The 19,127-nt window shown below is 45.0% G+C and overlaps 1 protein-coding gene across 1 annotated transcript in view; it reads right to left on the bottom strand.

The window, feature by feature from the left end:
- The window catches only part of LOC106605561 (tight junction-associated protein 1), a 155,461-nt gene that overhangs the window by 45,023 nt on the left and 91,311 nt on the right, over positions 1-19,127 (bottom strand). Inside the window, exons 4-6 of the mRNA XM_045720112.2 lie at positions 18,876-19,066; positions 14,808-14,836; positions 254-415 (exon numbers count right to left, since the gene is read on the bottom strand). Coding sequence (XP_045576068.1) covers positions 254-415; positions 14,808-14,836; positions 18,876-19,028 — 344 coding nt within the window. The 5' untranslated portion in view covers positions 19,029-19,066. The remainder of the gene's footprint in view (positions 1-253; positions 416-14,807; positions 14,837-18,875; positions 19,067-19,127) is intronic.

Genomic DNA, 19,127 nt, shown 5'->3' on the forward strand with positions numbered 1-19,127 from the left:
TAACAACTAGATGCATAATCAGACAGATAAGATCTCATTAATTCAACAGCTTTGATCAAATTCATTAAAAATGGATTGCCGGGGAAGGTATTCATTTAATCTTTCTGTGTGGGGAAAAAGGTGTAGTGGGGAGAGGAAGTGAGTGAGCGCGGTGTGCGGTGTAAGGGAATATTATCTGTGTTATGAGATAGCGAGAGAGCTTCCCATGACACTGACAACTGGCTCAGAATATGAGGGAGGTCGAACTCGTCACCTGCGGAACTTGTCTCTCATCTTCTCCAGGTCGTCGCGGGTACGACCCATCTCCTCCCGCATGTAGTGGCGGCTGGTCTCAAACTCCGTCTCCATGGCCTCCATCTTGTGGGTGGTGTGGGAGAGCCGCCGGCGCAGGTCTTCATTCTGCTGCTGCAGGATCCTGGAGGGGAGGGACGGGTGGAGAGGGGGGACAGTCAGCCCAGGTGCAGTGGAATGATTCACAGACAGTATCGCATTTCACAGTGACTAGACTGACAAGACGAACAGAGAGCCATGAGAACTTGCTTCAGCCACAGAATTCAGGGAGACAGTTAACTGACAAACTGAATTTGAGTGAATGACAAAATATCAAAATGGGGAATAAAGAAAAATCATAATTAACAACTATGATAAGCATAATAAGGGAAAACTGGTATGAGAAAAAGTCATTCATTTTGCTGCTGCATGCATATGAGTGCATATTTATGACATATACATTTTTCCGGTATGCGAGAGCAAGAGAGAGCACATGGTTGGCCACAGCCCTCTGTGTGTGTCTGCAGCGGGCAGGCGAGTGGCCTGTGTCTTGCGTGATTGCCTGACTTTGCCCAGGTCCCTTTGTCCTCGTGTGTCTGTGGATTTAATGGGAGATACTGTCAGGATGCTGGGGGGACGGAGCAGCTGACATGGGACAGGACACATCTGCTATCTGCCACAACCCAATGTCCCCAATCCTGTCACCACACCACGCAGCATCCTGCCACACACTCACTGCTGGCTGCACACATCTATTAAAACCACAGTTCTCTCAGTCTGTCCAATCTGGCTCAGGTGCATGACAGCGGTTAAAACAAGACCACAGGGTTTTTCAACACGTCACTGACACATTCAACCAGCAACAGATAGCTCAATAAAAAGCAAAAAGAAAGCCAGGAGAAAGGAGGAGAGAGGAGGATATGCAGATACAGGCAGCTAGTTAGCAGCAGAAAGCTCCTAACTACCGTCCCCTGACGTATGTTTAGGCTGTGATTTCCAATAGGCTCAGATTAGGTTGTGAGAGCCAGGCAATTGATTAGGCAGACATGGGACCACATCAGCAGCATCCAGGTGCGTTACCCAGTGACAGGGTGTGATCGGGTGTGACAGTGTGGAATCAAATTAGCCCTCACACCGCTGTCTGTTCCCCCGCGCTGCGTCTGCAAAGATCAATTGGACTTTTCCCACACCTAACAGCTTGCAGACACTAAATCTTTAAAATCGAAGCGAGGTCCCATCCTGACACTTCCAGAGCCAGAGGGTAGTCCTCTTCACTAAGTCTACTGCTTAAGAGAGGGGAAGGAAGGAATACACACACATTTAGCCTACGCATGCAGACACGCATGCCAACCAGAACGGCTCAAGAAAAGAGAACATCAATTATTTATGGTATGTTCTGGTTGGTGGGGGGGGGGACCAATGTCTAACTCTATAAATATACACAGGATTTCACACTGTTCTGGGCTCTTTCAGGGCACAGGTTTGAGTAACAGGCAGAAAATTGGTATTTGGCACAGTCTGTGGGTACTACCCAGTTCCTTCAGTCCTTTTGTAAATAACCCATCAGTTAGTACATTTTGCAGACTGATAGGAAATGTAATTGACACCCAACTAAAGAAACAAAGTGAAAGTCCATCTTTTACAACGTAAACAATACCTTTCCAGGAGTTAAAAGAACGCTCTTGATGACTTAACGATACCGAGATCAGATAAGGGAGGTGGAATTGTGATTTCTAATACCAACATATATATCGAAAAAATTGTATGTTGGATGATTAAAAATATGTTACAAGGAATAGATTTTCAATTAATAAAGTCCTCCTTAAAGGACTACAAAATAAATGGTTGACAGAACAGGAATTTAAATATCTGTGTCCCAAAACCTAGTTTAGACACAAATCAACCACAGACCCTCCATTAAGACCTATCGTTTCAGGTACTGGCTCCCAAACAGAAAAAGTGTCTCGTTATGTGGACTTACACATTTATCCATTAGTCAAACAGTTGCTCTTGATGTCTCATAGCTATATACTGTGGCAGCCCAGGGGAGTCAGAGGTGAAACTCACAATAAAATAAGCTTTAGGATCTGGGGGGCTGCAGTTGCTTCATGGGCCCAGCAGGTGACTGGCTGTCGGCAAGGACTCGTTTCCCTGGCAACTCCAGGCAAGGTGTCCCTTCTGGCCACAGTTGTAACACCTTCTCTGGCTCCCGCTAACTAGCAGCCACCGCCGCCGCCTCGGGGGTGATCTGGGTTCAGTAATAGGAGGCGGTCTTGAAGCGGGGTTCAAATAGGTGTCTCCCTTTCTACCACGTGTTGATTCGGCCTTGACTTCAGGCCTACTGGGCTCTGGCCTTCGCAAACACCTCTACAGTAACCTGGTGATTTTCTATTAAAGCGAGCAGGGCATCAACTGACGGGGGTTGCTCTGGGCAGCATGGCGCTTTGCATCGGTGGGGAGGATACATTTGTCTATTACCAGTCGATCTATAGCTGATGGCCCGTCCCCCGTGGTAAGCCACTTCTAGTTAATCTAACCAGCTCGGCTATTTGAGGTCTTACCGGGGCGTGGACATCATAGGCCCAGAAGTAGAACAGTTGTGCCCGGGTTGGTAGGTTGTGCCTATAATGGGCCAAGATGGCAGTTTTCAGAGCAGCATAGTTGTCGACATCCGCCAGTGCCAAGTCCCTACAGGCCTTCTGGGCTGATCCAGTCAGAAAGGGGCCACTTTGCCAGCCAAGTCCTCCTAGGGACATCGCTCTGTGGTGCGCTCAAATACCTCTGGATAAGCTTCAATGTCATCTTCAGCAGTTAGCTTGGCAAGGATCTTGCCTGGTTCCGTCATTCGATTCGGCCGAACCATGACTTGACTAAGCTGTGTGAAGGCCTCCTGAAGGGCAAGGAGGCTTTGGGCTTGCACCAGCTGAGTTACAGCGTCTTCCATGAATCACCAGCCCCAGTTGGTGCCTGTAGAGCTGTCCATGGTGCCGACTCACCTTGGCCTCTCTAGCCCTCGGGAGCTGACAAAGGTCCTGCTCCTTCCTTTGTAGAGGCCTGCTGGCCCCCGGTTTTCCATAACACCAATATTGCAAATGAGGAGGCCCTCAAATTCTTCCTCCCCAACCGCTTAAGCAATGTGCCTACAAATTACATAATTGAGCTTGCACAACTAATGCTTACTAAAAACTATTTTCTATTTGATAAATATATCACTACCTACAGACTTTTGGAAAAGCAACGAGAACTCCATTAGCTTCCAACTACGCAAATCTATTCTTGGGAAAATTCGAATTGGATTTTATTCATGAAAATAATCCTTACAAAGATCATGTTAAATATTGGACCCGATATACAGAAGATTGCTTTATGATCTGGACGGGTTCCGAAATTAAATGAACTTCTTAACTACAATCAAACAATTTCCTTCACTATGGAAAATACCATTAACTATAGATTTCTTAGATATAGATTGTCCCTTTTGTAACAAGTACAAGTACTACAGTTTACAGAAAACCTACAGATAGTTATCGCCCTCTCCTTGAGCGTTTTCGCTTGAGAGGATCCCTTGATGCCTGGCTTGATAAAGCTCAAAAAACACAAGTTTAAACAGAAACCAGTTAATAAAACAAAAACAGAATCCAGTTTTCTGTAAACTACATACTTACTTTCAATGATAGCCATAATGGCATCAAGTGTATTGTCAATAAACATTGACACAGACTCCTATTTAAATTCTGCCTTCCAGAATCCACCTTTATTCACCGATAAATGGTCAAGAAATCTATCAAACATACATTACCGTTCAAAAGTTTGGGGTCACTTAGAAATGTCCTCGTTCTTGAAAGAAAAGCACATTTTTTTGTCCATTAAAATAACATAAAATTTATCAGAAATACAGTGTAGACATTGTTAATGTTGTAAATGACTATTGTAGCTGGAAACGTCTGATTTCTAATGGAATATCTACATAGGCGTACAGAGGCCCATTATCAGCAACCATCACTCCTGTGTTCCAATGGCACGTTGTGTTAGCTAATCCAAGTTTATCATTTTAAAAGGCTAATTGATCATTAGAAAACCCTTTTGCAATTATGTTAGCACAGCTGAAAACTGTTGCACTGATTAAAGAAGCAATAAAACTGTCCTTCTTTAGACTAGTTGAGTATCTGGAGCATCAGCCTTTGTGGGTTCGATTACAGGCTCGAAATGGCTAGAAACAAAGAACTTTCTTCTGAAACTCGTCAGTCTATTCTTGTTCTGAGAAATAAAGGCTATTTCATGCGAGAAATTGCCAAGAAACTGAAGATCTCGTACAAAGCTGTGTACTATTCCCTTCACAGAACAGCGCAAACTGGCTCTAACCAGAATAGAAAGAGGAGTGGGAGGCCCCGATGCACAACTGAACAAGATGACAAGTACATTAGTGTGTCTAGTTTGAGAAACAGACGCCTCACAAGTCCTCAACTGGCAGCTTCATTAAATAGTACCCGCAAAACACCAGTCTCAACGTCAACAGTGAAGAGGCGACCCTGGGATGCTGGCCTTCTAGGCAGAGTTCCTCTGTCCAGTGTCTGTTCTTTTGACCATCTTAATCTTTTCCTTTTTATAGGCCAGTCTGAGATATGGCTTTTTCTTTGATATGATTAGGTGAGCAAACACCGGGGGCAGTAATGATTTCTGAGTTGCCCTTCGTGACCACTCCCATACCCTATAACTCTATTTCTTTGTGTCTAATTTCTATAAAGGTAGTCCAGAAAGGCCACATCCCTGATTGGCAACTGTGATTAGAAGGACCTGCTGCTCATCTGTTGTTCTTTACAAATGCTGTTTTGAATGAAAAGAAAATTGTACCTACACACTAAAGGCTGTAAAGGCGAAACGTCTGTGTACGCTATCCCTGTTGCAGTGAAAATAATGAAAAACATAGAATAAGCTTTATGCGACATCTTTTTGAGTTCAAACCCTTTTAATTTGTCTGAATTGTCAGGTTTTACGCAACAGCCAAGCTTCTGGGCGAGCGCGACAGTTCTCTTTTGATTAGGTAATACCCTGTAACCCTGTACTTGAGATAAATATGTGTGCTCTGTACGCATGTACACAACACATACGAAAAGTATTCAGACCCCTTCCCCACAATTTATGTTATATTCTAATATTGATGAAATATTTTTCGCCCCTCAATCTACACACAATTCCCCATAATGACAAAGCAAAAATAGGTTTTAGGAATTGAGACTTCATAAATACATTTCATTGATTGATATTAAAAATGTAAAACAAAAATATCTAATTTACATAAGTATTCAGACCCTTTGCTATGAGACTCGAAATTGAGCTCAGATGCATCCTGTTTCCATTGATCATCCGAGGTGTTTCTACAAAGTGATTGGAGAACACCTGTGGGAAATTCAATTGATTGGACATGATTTGGAAAGGCACACACACACCTGTCTATATAAGGTCCCACAGATGACAGTGCATGTCAGAGCAAAAACAAAGCCATGAGGTCAAAGGAATTGTCCATCGAGCTCCGAGACAGGATTGCGTCGAGGCACAGATCTGGGGAAGGGTACCAACATATTTCTGAAGCATTGAAGATCCCCAAGAACACAATGGCCTCCAACATTCTTAAATGGGAGAAGTTTGGAACCACCAAGACCCTTCCTAAAGCTGGCCCCCCGGCCAAACTGAGCAATCGGGGGAGAAGGGCCTTGTTTAGGGAGGTGACCAAGAATCCAATAGTCACTCTGACAGAGCTCCAAAGTTCCTCTGTGGAGATGGGAGAACCTTCCAAAAGGACAATCATCACTTCACCAATCAGGCCTTTATGGTAGAGTGGCTAGACGGAAGCCACCCCTCAGTAAAAATGCACGACAGCCCGCTTGGAGTTTGTCAAAAGACACCTAAAGAACTCTCTGACCATGAGAAGCAAGATTCTCTGGTCTGATGAAACCAAAATGTAACTCTTTGGCCTGCATGCAAAGCGTCATGTCTGGACGAAATCTGGCCATGCCTACAGTGAAACATGATGGTGCCAGCATCATGCTGTGGGGATGTTTTTCAGCGGGCAGGGACTGGAGCTGACCAAGGTCCTGCTCCTTCCTTTGTAGCTCCCTGACTAGTCAGGATCAAAGGAAAGATGAACAGAGCAAAGTAAGAGAAATCCTTGATGAAAAGCTGCTCCAAAGCGCTCTGGACCTCAGGCTGGAGCAAAGGTTCACCTTCCAACAGGACAACGACCCTAAGCACACAATGTGGGGCGGCAGATAGCCTAGCGGTAAGAGCATTAGGCCAGTAACCGAAAGGTTGCTAGTTTGAATCCCAGAGTCGACAAGGTGAAAAATCTGTTGATTTACAAGGCACGTAACCCCAATTGCTCCAGGGTCAGCGTCAATGATGGCAACATTTTAATTTCACACCGCACAGGTTACAAATATAAGCGCCTCCTATTTGACCTTTATAAGAAGCTAAGCTTATGCCTTGGGTAAAGAATAGCAAAGGGAACGTAATCCACTCTATTCTGCTGTAAATGTAAGCATTGAGGAAAAATGTAGATGCATTATATGGTACAATACAAGAACTCCTGCTAACCAATGCACAGTGTGTATATAAAAGCTTTGGATCTAACCTGGATGATTTACAACAGCAAAGCAAAATGAGCATGTCACAGCATAAAAGGGTCTTGCAATTTCAGACAACCTAGCACCCGAGTCCACAGTGGTTGGGATACTTTTTCGGCTGTGTTACAAACAGCCTTGCACACTGAGATGCTCCACGGGAGTCAACAAAGAGGTGGAGGAGAGTGGCAAAGGCACATTGGGGAAATAACTGAGATAAGGGAAAACAGAGATTCAAAAGCTTTCAGAAAGTAATTTGAAAGACTGGGATTGTAAGACATTCTCAGAGGTCTTTTTTTTTTTTTACAAGCTTTAAACTTTGTCCTTGTGATCAGAGAGGTAGGCGTGTGCATCATAGTGAGCTGAAAAAATGGGAAATGCTATCAAAAATTGAACAAAAAAACTACATTTGCAACAGGCCTACAGCGAAACACCCAACAGCAACGCTTAGGATGGCCAACAGAACGACAGCCATCCCTAGGCCTCTGATGTCTATTTCCCTGACTGCTTCATGGCAACAACATCATCAGTCATCTCATCACTGTCGCTTCTTGTCTTTCATAGGCCCCTTATCCCATGGTAGTCACAACCTGACACTGAGTGACAGAATACAACAGGTACACGTCTCGAGATAAAGGCTGGAAGGATGCATGTGTGTGTTATGTCTAGTCAACCAAACAGAAAATCAGACCCGGCATATGGGAAGAGGTAAACAAAAAGCCTCTAAATAAAATAAGCGTAGTTGAACATGGCTGGTTGAAAGGACGAGGCCGTTTATAACTGAGTGAGGCAAATGCAAGGTTCTAGCGGAGAATGAGAAACAATTCCCGGCCGAGTTGGACTTTTCTGACCTGTTCCCCATTCGGAGGGGTATGGTGGAAGGAGGGAGAGAGAGGAGGAAGATCTGTCTGTCAATCGACGTGTCGGTAATCCCATTCATCTGAGAAACAACATGTTGGGAGATTTACTCCTCACAGTCCTCTGCAGCATATGCAGTAGACCAACAGCCAAGATTCAGCATGACAAAACCGCTCTACTACTGGGGAGACAGAACCAGCTCTGGCCTTTGTGGAGGCTTGGTGCCTTGAGGAATTCCAGGGCAAGAGTGGGCAACTGGGCGGTACTCATTAACAGCAGCACTCAGCTCAGGTCCGGTTGTATTCAGTCAGACAGGTCATCTCCCACAGAATTATTCAACATCCCACACGAGCACAGGGGCATCTAGGCCAATCGATTATGTTGCCTGTGTGCCACAAAGCAGCTTACCAGCATTTCCCACCACAGGGAAGAGAGAGGGAGGGAGGATCCAACAGCCACTACGTCAGCGGAAATTCATGAAGCATTGTGGTCTGATGCCCATACGTGTGGATAGTGGCCTGACAACATTTACTTTAGCGCGCACGTCACAGCTTGTTCACTAACACCAAAGGGCACTTCACTTGTAGTGTACCACAAGAGACAGAGACTGCGCTAGACTTCACTGTGAGAGGATAAGACGAAACTTCAAAAAAAACACAGGCACTGTCACACACACACTTGATAGATTTAGTAGTCATTAGCTGAGTATAGGGATTCCTGTGGGAGTGGAAGTCGAGCGGAGGAGGACAGGAGGACTGATGGAGGTGAGAGTGCCATCTGTAACTAGAACTAGTGGTCGGGCTCTGCTTTGACTCATCGTTAGCTGTGTGGCAGCAGCAGGTGTGTGCTTTCACAGCCTGGACTGCCGAGGCTCTCAGGGAGGTCCGGCAGGAAGATGGCATTGATCACACAGATTCACTCTGAGCCCAGTCTGGGGTGGGAGGAGGAGAGGGAGGAGGGAGGTGTGGTTGACAGATGTTGGTGCTAACAGCAACCTGCTCCTCTTCCATTCGCCCACCTGTGCAGCGCCCATCCGACCACACCGCAGGGCCTAGTCATCATCGCACCAGATGGGATCTCCCATATCTCTATGAACCCTCCCTCCCCTCTGTCTCAGTGCTACTGACGCAGAGGCTGGGTGTCTGAGGGTGTATTCACACTTGGTCACTTTCAGCCAATTTTTGTGAACTGAGTGCGATTCGCTTGTTTTTTTGTGCAGTGTGAAGACTCCAAAGGAACTCCGACCCTTCAAAAGAGCCCGCGAAGCAAACCGAACTGAGACCACCTCGAGAGTTCGTTTCGCTTGAATTCCATTGGTTCGGTTCCTTATTTTTTGGGCAATGTGAACACAAAGCTCCGCAGGTTCACTTGTCATTATTCCCGCATACACACTAGATTACTGCAACACCATTTCCCCTGCCATAACCCTTCACATTGGTGCCACAAGAGAGAGAAGATGATATGCAGGGTCGTATTCATTATGCAAATTCTGTTGGCGAAGCGTTTCTTAAACGGAAGCAGACGGAACGGGGAGAAACCTACCTGAATTTGTCCAATAGAAACTCGTTTTAGTTCACTGTTTGGCCAATGATTACATCCCAGGTTCGCCAAAAAAAAACTTGTGCTGTTTTTGGATATTGATTGGCGATTGTCAAGGATGCACAGAAAGTAAAAAATGTGGAGTTTTTAGTTCAGATTATTTGTTTGCAATATGTGATCTATAGGCTAAGAGATTCATAAACTGTTTATTCGATTGTGGGGTTTAAATAGCGTGATTAGACACCAACATATTTGGTGAGAATCACAACATTGGGTACAAAATAAATTCTAGCTCTCAAAGGGGCCTACAATGGGTGTACAATTTTCAATTACAGCATTATTTAATCAGTGGTTATTCTTATGCTATTTATTCTGTTACTAATAATATTTACTATTTTAATAGTATTTTCTGATTACAAATATTATGTTGCATCTTTAGACTAAATGCAATCTATTTGCTATTAAAATGTACAGTGCATTTGGAAAGTATTCAGACCCCTTGACTTTTTCCATACTTTGTTACGTTACAGCCTTATTCTAAAATTGATTACATTTTTATTTCCTCAATCTAGACACAATGCCCCATAATGACAAAGCAAAAACAGGTTTATAGATTAATAAAAAAAAAAATGAAATATGACATTTACATACAGTACCAGTCAAAAGTTTAGACACACCTACCTAAGGGTTAAACTTTATTTTTACTATTTTCTACATTGTAGAATAATAGTGAAGACATCAAAACTATGAAATAACACATGGATTCATGTAGTACCCAAAAAAGTTACATCAAAATATATGTTCTATTTGAGATGCTTCAAAGTTGCCACCCTTTGTCTTGATGACAGCTTTGCACACTCTTGGCATTCTCTCAACCAGCTTAACCTGGAATGCTTTTCCAACAGCCTTGAAGTTACCACGCATGTTGAGCACTTGTTGGCTGCTTTTCCTTCACTCTGCGGTCCGACTAATTCCAACCATCTCAATTGGGTTGAGGTCGGGTGATTGTGGAGGCCAGGTCATCTGATGCAGCACTACATCACTCTCCCTCTTGGTCAAATAGTCCTTACACCGCCTGGATGTGTGTTTTGGGTCATTGTCCTGTTGAAAAACAAATGATAGTCCCACTAAGCGCAAACCAGATGGGATATCGCTGCAGAATGCTGTGGTAGCCATGTTGGTTAAGCGTGTCTTGAATTCTAAATAAATCAGACTGTCACCAGCAAAGCACTCCCACACCACCACCTCCATGCTTCACGGTGGGGCCCACACATGCAGAGACCATCCATTCACCTACTCTGCGTCTCAAAGATACGGCGGTTGGAACCAAAAACCTCAAATTTGGACTCATCAGACCAAAGGACAGATTTCCACCTGTCTAATGTCCGTTGCTCGTGTTTCTTGGCCCAAGCAAGTCTCTTCTTATTGGTGTCCTTTGGTAGTGGTTTCTTTTCAGAAATTCAACCATGAAGGCCTGATTCACGCAGACTCCTCTGAACAGTTGATGTTGAGATGTGTCTGTTACTTTAACTCTGTGAAGCATTTATTTGGGCTGCAATTTCTGAGGCTGGTAACTCTAATGAACTTATCCTCTGTAGCAGAGGTAACTCTGGGTCTTCCTTTCCTGTGGCGATCCTCATGAGAGCTAGTTTCATCATAGCGCTTGATGGTTTTTGCGATTGCACTTTCAAAGTTCTTGAAATTTTCCGGATTTACTGATTTTAATTTCTTAAAATAATGGACTGTCATTTCTCTTTTCTTATTTGAGCGGTTCCTGACATAATTTGGAATTGGTATTTTACCAAATAGGGCTATCTTCTGTACACCACCACTACCTTGTCACAACACAACTGGTTGGCTCAAATGCATTAAACTTCTTTGGGATAGGGGGCGGTATTTTGACGTCCAGATGAAAAGCGTGCCCAGAGTAAACTGCCTGCTACTCAGGCCCAGAAGCTAGGATATAGATTTCGATAGAGAACACTAAAGTTTCTAAAACTGTTAAAATAATGTCTGAGTATAACAGAACTGAAACGGCAGGCAAAACCCCGATGACAAACCATCCCCCCCCCCCAAAAAAAAAATCATCCTACCACTGATTTCAATGGCTGGCACTTTTATAATAGGGCGAAATCATGCCCGATTGCAGTTCCTAGGGCTTCCACTAGATGTCAACAGTCTTTAGAAAGAGTTTCAGGCTGGTTTTTGGAAAAATGAGACAGAAATTGTAGTTTTTCTAGGTGGCTCCCATTTTGGCTGTAGTGTTTCCAAGCAAGTGAATGAGAGCGCGTTTTGGTATTTTTCTCCGGTAAAGACAATAACGATTCTCTGTCTTAAATTTTAAAGTTTATTTGCGTATTAGGGTACCTAAGGTTTGATTATAAACGTTGATTGACTTGTTTGGATAAGTTTATTGGTAACGTTTGGGATTGATTTTGTATGCATTTTGAAGGAGGGAAACCGAGTGGATTATTGACTGAAGCGCGCCAGCTAAACAGAGTTTTTATGGATATAAAGAAGGACTTTATCAAACAAAAGGACCATTTGTAATGTAACTGGGACCTTTTGGAGTGCCAACAGAAGAAGATCTTCAAAGGTAAGGCATATATTATATCGCTATTTCTGATTTTCGTGTCGCAACTCCCTGTTTGAAAATGATTTGTTCTGCATTTGTGTGCTGGGTGCTGTCTTCTTGAAACTTCATGAAAGTTTAATATTTATAGTAATTTAATTTGAATTTGGCGCTCTGCCATTTCACCGGATGTTGGCCAGGTGGGACGCTACCGTCCCACGTGTCTGTAAGAAGTTAATTAAGGAAAGAAATTCCAAAAATGAACTTTTAACAAGGCACACCTGATTATTGAAATGTATTCCAGGTGACTACCTCATGAAGATGGTTGAGAGAATACCAAGCATGTGCAAAGCTGTCAAGGCAAAGGGTGGCTACTTTGAAGAATCTCAAATATAAAATATATTTTGATTTGTTAAACACTTTTTTGATTACTACATGATTCTATAAGTGTTATTTCATAGTTTTGATGTCTTCACTATTATCCTATAATGTAGAAAATAGATCAATTAAAAGTCTCATTCTTCTATGCAGATCCTCTCAAGCTCTGACAGGTTGGATGGGGAGTGTTGCTGCACAGCTATTTTTAGGTCTCTCCAGGGATGTTCAAACCGGGTTCAAGTCTGGGCTCTGGCTGGGCCACTCAAGGACATTGAGACTTGTCCCGAAGCCACTCCTGCGTTGTCTTGGCTGCGTGCTTAGGGTCGATGTCCTGTTACAAGGTGAACCTTTGCCCCAGTCTGAGGTCCTGAGCGCTGTGGAGCAGGTTTTCATCAAGGATCTTTCTGTACTTTGCTCCGTTCATCTTTCCCTTATGTCTCCCAGTCCCTGCCGCTGAAAAACATCCCCACAGCATGATGCTGCCACCATCATGCTTCACCATAGCGATGGTGCCAGGTTTCCTCCAGATGTGATGCTTGACATTCAGGCCAAAGAGTTCAATCTTGGTTCCATCAGACCAAAGAATCTTGTTTCTCATGGTCAGAGTCATTCAGGTGCCTTTTTTCAAACTCCAAGCAGGCTGTCATGTGCCTTTTACTGAGGAGTGGCTTCCGTCTGGCCACTCTACCATAAAGGCCTGATTATTGGAGTGCTGCAGAGATGGCTGTCTTTCTGGAAGGTTCTCCCATCTCCACAGAGGAAGTCTGGAGCTCTGTCAGAGTGACGATCGGGTTCTTGGTCACCTCCTTGACCAAGGCCATTCTCTCCCAATTGCTCAGTTTGGTCAGGCGGCCAGCGCTAAGAAGAGTCTTGTTGGTTCCAAACTTCTTCTATTTGAGAATGATGGAGGCCACTGTGTTCTTGGGGACCTTCAATGCTGCAGAAATCTTTTGGAACCTTTCCCCAGATATGTGCTTTCGACACAATCCTGTCTCTGAGCTCTATGGACAATCCTTCGACCTTATGGCTTGGTTTTTGCTCTGATATGCACCGTCAACTGCGGGACCTTATATAGGCAGATGTGTGCCTTTCCAAATCATGTCCAATCAATTGAATTTACCACAGGTGGACTCCAAGTTGTAGAAACATCAAGGATGATCAATGGAAACAGGATACACCGGAGCTCAATTTCGAGTCTTTGGTATGCCAAAGGGTCTGAATACTTAAGTAAATAAGCTATCTGTTTTTATTTTTAATACATTTGCAAACATTTCTAAAGACCTATTATGGGGTATTGTGTTTAGATTTATGAGGAAAACAGCGTATTTAATCAATTTTAGAATAAGGCTGTAACATAAAATAAAAAGTCAAGGGGTCTGAACACTTTTCAAATGCACTGTAAGTAGCTATATTTATATGTCCCATATCTGTCCCATAAAACATTCTGATGGAATGGCTTGTCCTGCACTTCGTAAAAACCCACAGTGCATTGAGTGAATGTTGGAAAAAGATCTTGGTTCCTCTCTAAACATAGCAATGTGAATGCAAAGAGGACTCGGACCACAAAATAGGTGAAGTGAACTGGCAAAAGAGTTGAGTCCTCAGTTAAAGGCAAGGGCAGTATGAATACAAAGAATTTAGTTATTTAGCTAATTTTTTACCCCCCTTTATCTCCCCAATTTCGATCGTGTCTCATCGCTGCAACTCCCCAACGGGCTTAGGAGAGGCGAAGGGGGGAGTCATGCGTCCTCCAAAAAATTACCCTTAACACCCGCCAGCTTAACCCGGCAGCCAGTCCGCACCAATGTGTCAGAGGAAACACCGTTCAACTGGCAACCGGGGTCAGCCTATAGGCGCCTGGCCTGCCACAAGAAGTCGCTAGGGCATGATAAGCCAAGTATAGCCCCCCCCCCCCCAGCCAAACCCTCCCCTAACCCGGTTGATGATGGGCCAATTGTGCGGCGTCCTATGGGACTCCCGGCCACGGCCAGTTGTGACACAGCCCGGGAATGAACCTGGGTCTGTAGTAACACCTCTAGCCCTGCGGCATTCCTACAGTGCTTTAGACCGCTGCGCCACTCGAGAGGCCCAACCCAGAGATCACTTTAAAGAGGACTGGGATCAGTTGTTTTGAAGAGGACTACATGTAAAAACACAGTGTGGCCTGCCCAGCTCCCTCTCCCCAGGAAGCATCTAGACCGGAGCAGCTGGGGGGTTCCAGTGAAAGGCTGGCTGTGGCCATGGCTCGGTGCCAACCTGGCTGTCCACTATAAGCAGCCTATCTACCCACTGCCAATCAGGTCATGCCACCCAGGGCTACAGCTTCCCACAGTAAAGACTGAGTTATACAGTACACTGTAGAGGTGTCAACACTGGGCTCAAAGTGAGGCATGCAAATAGACACAGAAACCCGTCGCCAAAGATCCATAACAAGACATGCATAAGTTCACTTTTTTCTGTTTGTTTAAACTAAGTCAAATTTGGGTATTTTCAATCCTGTGGCTGAAGCATTTCACAGAAAATACAACATATATTTATCAAGGTAAGCATGAGGAGATAAAATAACCACTTACTTGATCCTGTCTGCATCTGATAAGGAGTCCTGCAACAACAGAAACATCCCATTAAATTTGGCCATTGTGGATATGTTTGCAACAAAACAGAGATTTTGCTGGACTGGCTGTCATTTCCTGAGAATAAAGCATTGTCAAGAAAAAAAATAAATAAATCTCAGCTGCCCTGGCAAACTCTGCCATATGGGGGAAACATTGGTAATTACTTTTAAAAAGGCTATCTACAACCTTGAGGCATTGAGCGAGACGGGCAGTGAGCAGACCTTGGAAAAAGCTGAGATACACTCTGACAACAATCCACAATGTCAACAATCACTGGCTTTCAAGGTAGAACTTGAAGCATAAATTGTACACAGGTTCTATGTTTATAATAAAGAATTTTGCACTGCACAGATTCCTTGGTAGTTTTCAGTGTTAGCCACATTTCTGTTGAAGCCAAAGGGTTACAGAGATGAGAAGCCAGGGCAGAATTTTAAATTGTGTCTCTCTTAGCTGCATAGTTCAATACGTACACGCCTCATGGAGCTATGAAATCAATTTGACAGCCCCTGTCATTCTGCCAACTAAAAAAGCCATCAGTTTACACAGAGGGGCCATCTGCACATCTACAGCACTTAAGAGGCTAGTTATCAGCATTAGATTTAAGAATATGGTAGTCTCATCTCTGTAGGATAATTGCACTTTAATAATTAAGAATAATCGTTACAGGCATAATTTAAAAAAGAACATTTGGTCCCCACACCTTGTTATTCGATTTTCATCATTGCAGAACCAATTATATTTTTGAAAACTTAAGTTTACAATTTTAATTTAGAAAATAAAGACAAACTGCATGGACAAAATGTTGGCACACCATAGCTAGTATTTGGTTGCACAGCCTTTGGCCAAGATAACAGCAGACCAACTCTTCTTCTAGCCATCTTTGAGCTTGCTGCACCTTTCTACTGGCAATTTTGCAGATTTTCAGCAGCAAATTGCTCTAATTCTTCTATGTTTGAGGGGTACCCTCCACCAACTGCTGTTTTCAGCTCTTGCCACAGGTTATGGATGTGATTCAGATCTGGACTCTTTGCTGGCCACTCCAGAACAGTCCAGCATCTCTTTTTGAAACATTCCTGGGTGCTTTTTGATGTGTGTTTGGGGTCGTTGGCTTGGTGCAAGACCCAAAACCATCAATGGAGACTCAGTTTTTGGACACTGAGTTGAACACAGGACCCCAACACACATGATCTGCTGATTTCATGTCTTGCACACGTTAAAGGCACCCAGAGGCAGCAAAGCAACGCCACAGCATTATCGAACCTCCCCCATGTTTTTTCTATTTTTTTTAACCTTTATTTAACTAGGCAAGTCAGTTAAGAACAAATTCCTATTTAAAATGACGGCCTAGGAAGTGTCTTAACTGCCTTGTTCAGGGGCAGAACGACAGATTTGTACCTTGTCAGCTCGGGGATTCGATCTTGCAACATTTCGGTTACTAGTCCAACGCTCTAACCACTAGGCTATGCTGCCGCCCCACTAGGCTATGCTGCCGCCCCACTAGGCTATGCTGCCGCCCCACTAGGCTATGCTGCCGCCCCACTAGGCTATGCTGCCGTTTGATTGTAGGGAGGATGTTTTCTTAAATTGAAAGCTTAATTTAGTCGTCAGTAAACACTGCGCTGATCTCTATAGCCAAAGAACTTGAATTTAGTTGAATTGGTCCATAGAACATTTCCCCCAGGATTTAGGCTGGTTTAGGTGGGTTTCATGCAGCAATCGGGCTTTCTTGTGTCTCCTTCCACGAGGGAGGTTCGACAATGCTGTGGGGTTGCTTTGCTGCCTCTGGTACTGGGGGCCTTGAATGTGTGCAAGACAACATGAAATCAGCCGATTATGAAGGTGTTTGAGTGTAATGTTCAACCTAGTGTCCAAAAGCTGTCTCTGTTGAAGGTTGTGGGTCTTCCAGCAGGACAATTCCAAAGAAACATCAAAAGCACACTGGACTAGTTCAATAAAAAACTTTGGACTGTTCTGGAGTGGCCAGAGGAGAGTCCGTAACCTATGGCAAGAGCTGAAAACAGCAGTTTGTGGAGGGTACCCCTCCAACATTGAAGAATTAGAGCAGTTTTGCTGCTGAAAAGTAGGCATAATTGTCAGTAGAAAGGTCCAGAAAGCTCATTGGTGACTCCAAGAAGCATTTGTTGGCAGTTATCTTGGCCAAAAGCAGTGCAACCAAGTACTAGCTCCAGGTTGCCAAAAATGTGTCCATTTGTCTTAATAATAAAATTGGTTCTGCAATGTTGACAATTGAATAACAAGATGAGAACAAACACTTTTCAATTTCAAATTATTTTAGAAAATAATTGGGATTTTTTTTTAAAGAAAAGTGCAACTGTAGCTACAGCAGAATACCGTGCAATAAAATAAAGACATCTAAAAGTAAAATGATAGACTCACATGACACAGCTGCACAAGACTGAACTTTTCAGTTTGGATTGAACTAGAATGCTGGCTAGTGAATGCCACGAATGCTCTTTCAAGCCATCTAGGGAGATGACTTACCTTCAGTTAATGGCGAATGTCATTTCTATTTATAATATAACGAGAGTTGTAGCTAAGCAACTCGCAGGTTGAATCATCTCGACACAATACACAGAAATTGGTTGAGAAGGATTCCAATTATTTTTCTGGAAGGCGTAAAACAATGAACAGGGGAAAGAAGGAGAAATTCTCCTCACATACCTTGATCTGTGATAAAATTGAAAAAGAGCTGTGTTGTGATACTGTTGTCACTTGTTCCCTCTCAGAGTGAGGAGGCTGGGGCACGTATTTAGCTCTGGGTCTACTCGTGTCTTTGTGCTGTGTCCTGGTCTCCAGCTGAGAGGGCTGGTACTGTTGTTGCTGGTGATGGTCCCCTTGCCGACTCTTGTCCTCCCAATCAGTCTCACTGCTGCGTCGGGAGCTGGAGTCACCTCCACCCCCCACATGACTGTAGATGGGCCCCTCCGATTTGGGCCTTGCTCCCTCTCGATGGGGGTCTGCCCTGAGAGGGTCTGCCCTACGCTTCTTTGCATCCTGGTCGGGGCTGTCCTTCCTAAGGGGGATGCGCCAGGTCTTGGGCCGGCCCTCTTTGTCCTTCCTGGAAGGCCTGTCCCTGTTCAACGCCGAGGACCACTCGTCCCACGGCCGGCTCTTCTCAGACTTCCTCTCGGCTCCTCGCTTCTTCACTTCAGGAGTCTGGGGGGCATTCTGTGCCCGGTGCTGGTTTCCCTTAGCTGGTCTTGGGGCCTCTTGCTTTTTTCCACCCAGCATCTGCATTCTGGCAGGGCAGATGACCCTAGTGGTGACATCATTCAGGAAGTTGGAGAATTTCAGCTTATTTTCCAGAAACTGTATCTTTCTCTCTGAGGGCGCTGAGCTGGATGAGGTGGAAGATGGGGAAACCTGTCTGATTGAAGAGGTCTTGCCCAGATCCTTCCTCTCAGTCTCCCTGTCCAGAGACTTTCTCTCGGGTTTCCGGCCACGGCTCTGGCCCAGCATCTCAACAGACTTGGACTTCCTGAGGTCTGAGAAGTGGGCGCCCAGCTGGTTGGGCTGCTTTAGGATCCCCTTAGGAGGGAGGGCCGGTCTCTGGAAGGATGTCTGCTGGTGGTGCTGACCACCTCTGGGCACCAGGATCTCTGCATTGTCCTTGAAGGCCAGCGAGCGCTCCATGCTACGACTGGACTGGGCTATGGAGGCGGAGTGGCCACCTTGCTGGGAGTCCTCTGAACTGAGGTCCTCGTCTCCAGATAGGGCGAGTAGGCCCTCACTGCGGCTCAAGAAGTGGCTCATCCCCTGTAGATCCCTGGCTGTCTGGTTGGCAGTGACACCCACGGTGATGCCTCCATGGCTGAAGATGCGGGGTGGGGGCAGAACGGTAAGCTCCAGGCTGGACAGGCTGGAGACATCCAGTTCGCTGTCCGAGAGCAGAGACCAGGAGGGGGAGAATATATTGCGGCCCTCAGGACTAACTGGGCATTTTGGGTAGGGGTCTGTGAACCTTGATCGCTGAAAACCTGGTGTATGGTTTGGAATGCGAATTACCTGGCATGGGTCAGGCAGGTTGGGGCCAGCGGTGTGGGCAGGCGGCGTGCTCCCACTAAGGTCCTCTCGAAACAAGGGCAGGCTGTTGCGTGTCTCGCGGTGCTGAGGCGGAGCCTTGCGGTACGGCTTCCTGGCCGGGGCAGCGCTCGTCATCCTTGGCGCTCAGCGTCCGTCTGTCTTCTCTGTTATTCCTGCCAGGAGACAAGCATTAGATGCGGTGGAAGTAGCACCAGCCCTGAGTCCTGCTCTGTG

Source organism: Salmo salar, chromosome 01 (assembly GCF_965601325.2).
Source record: "Salmo salar chromosome 01, fSalSal1, whole genome shotgun sequence".
NCBI classification, from domain to species: domain Eukaryota; kingdom Metazoa; phylum Chordata; class Actinopteri; order Salmoniformes; family Salmonidae; genus Salmo; species Salmo salar.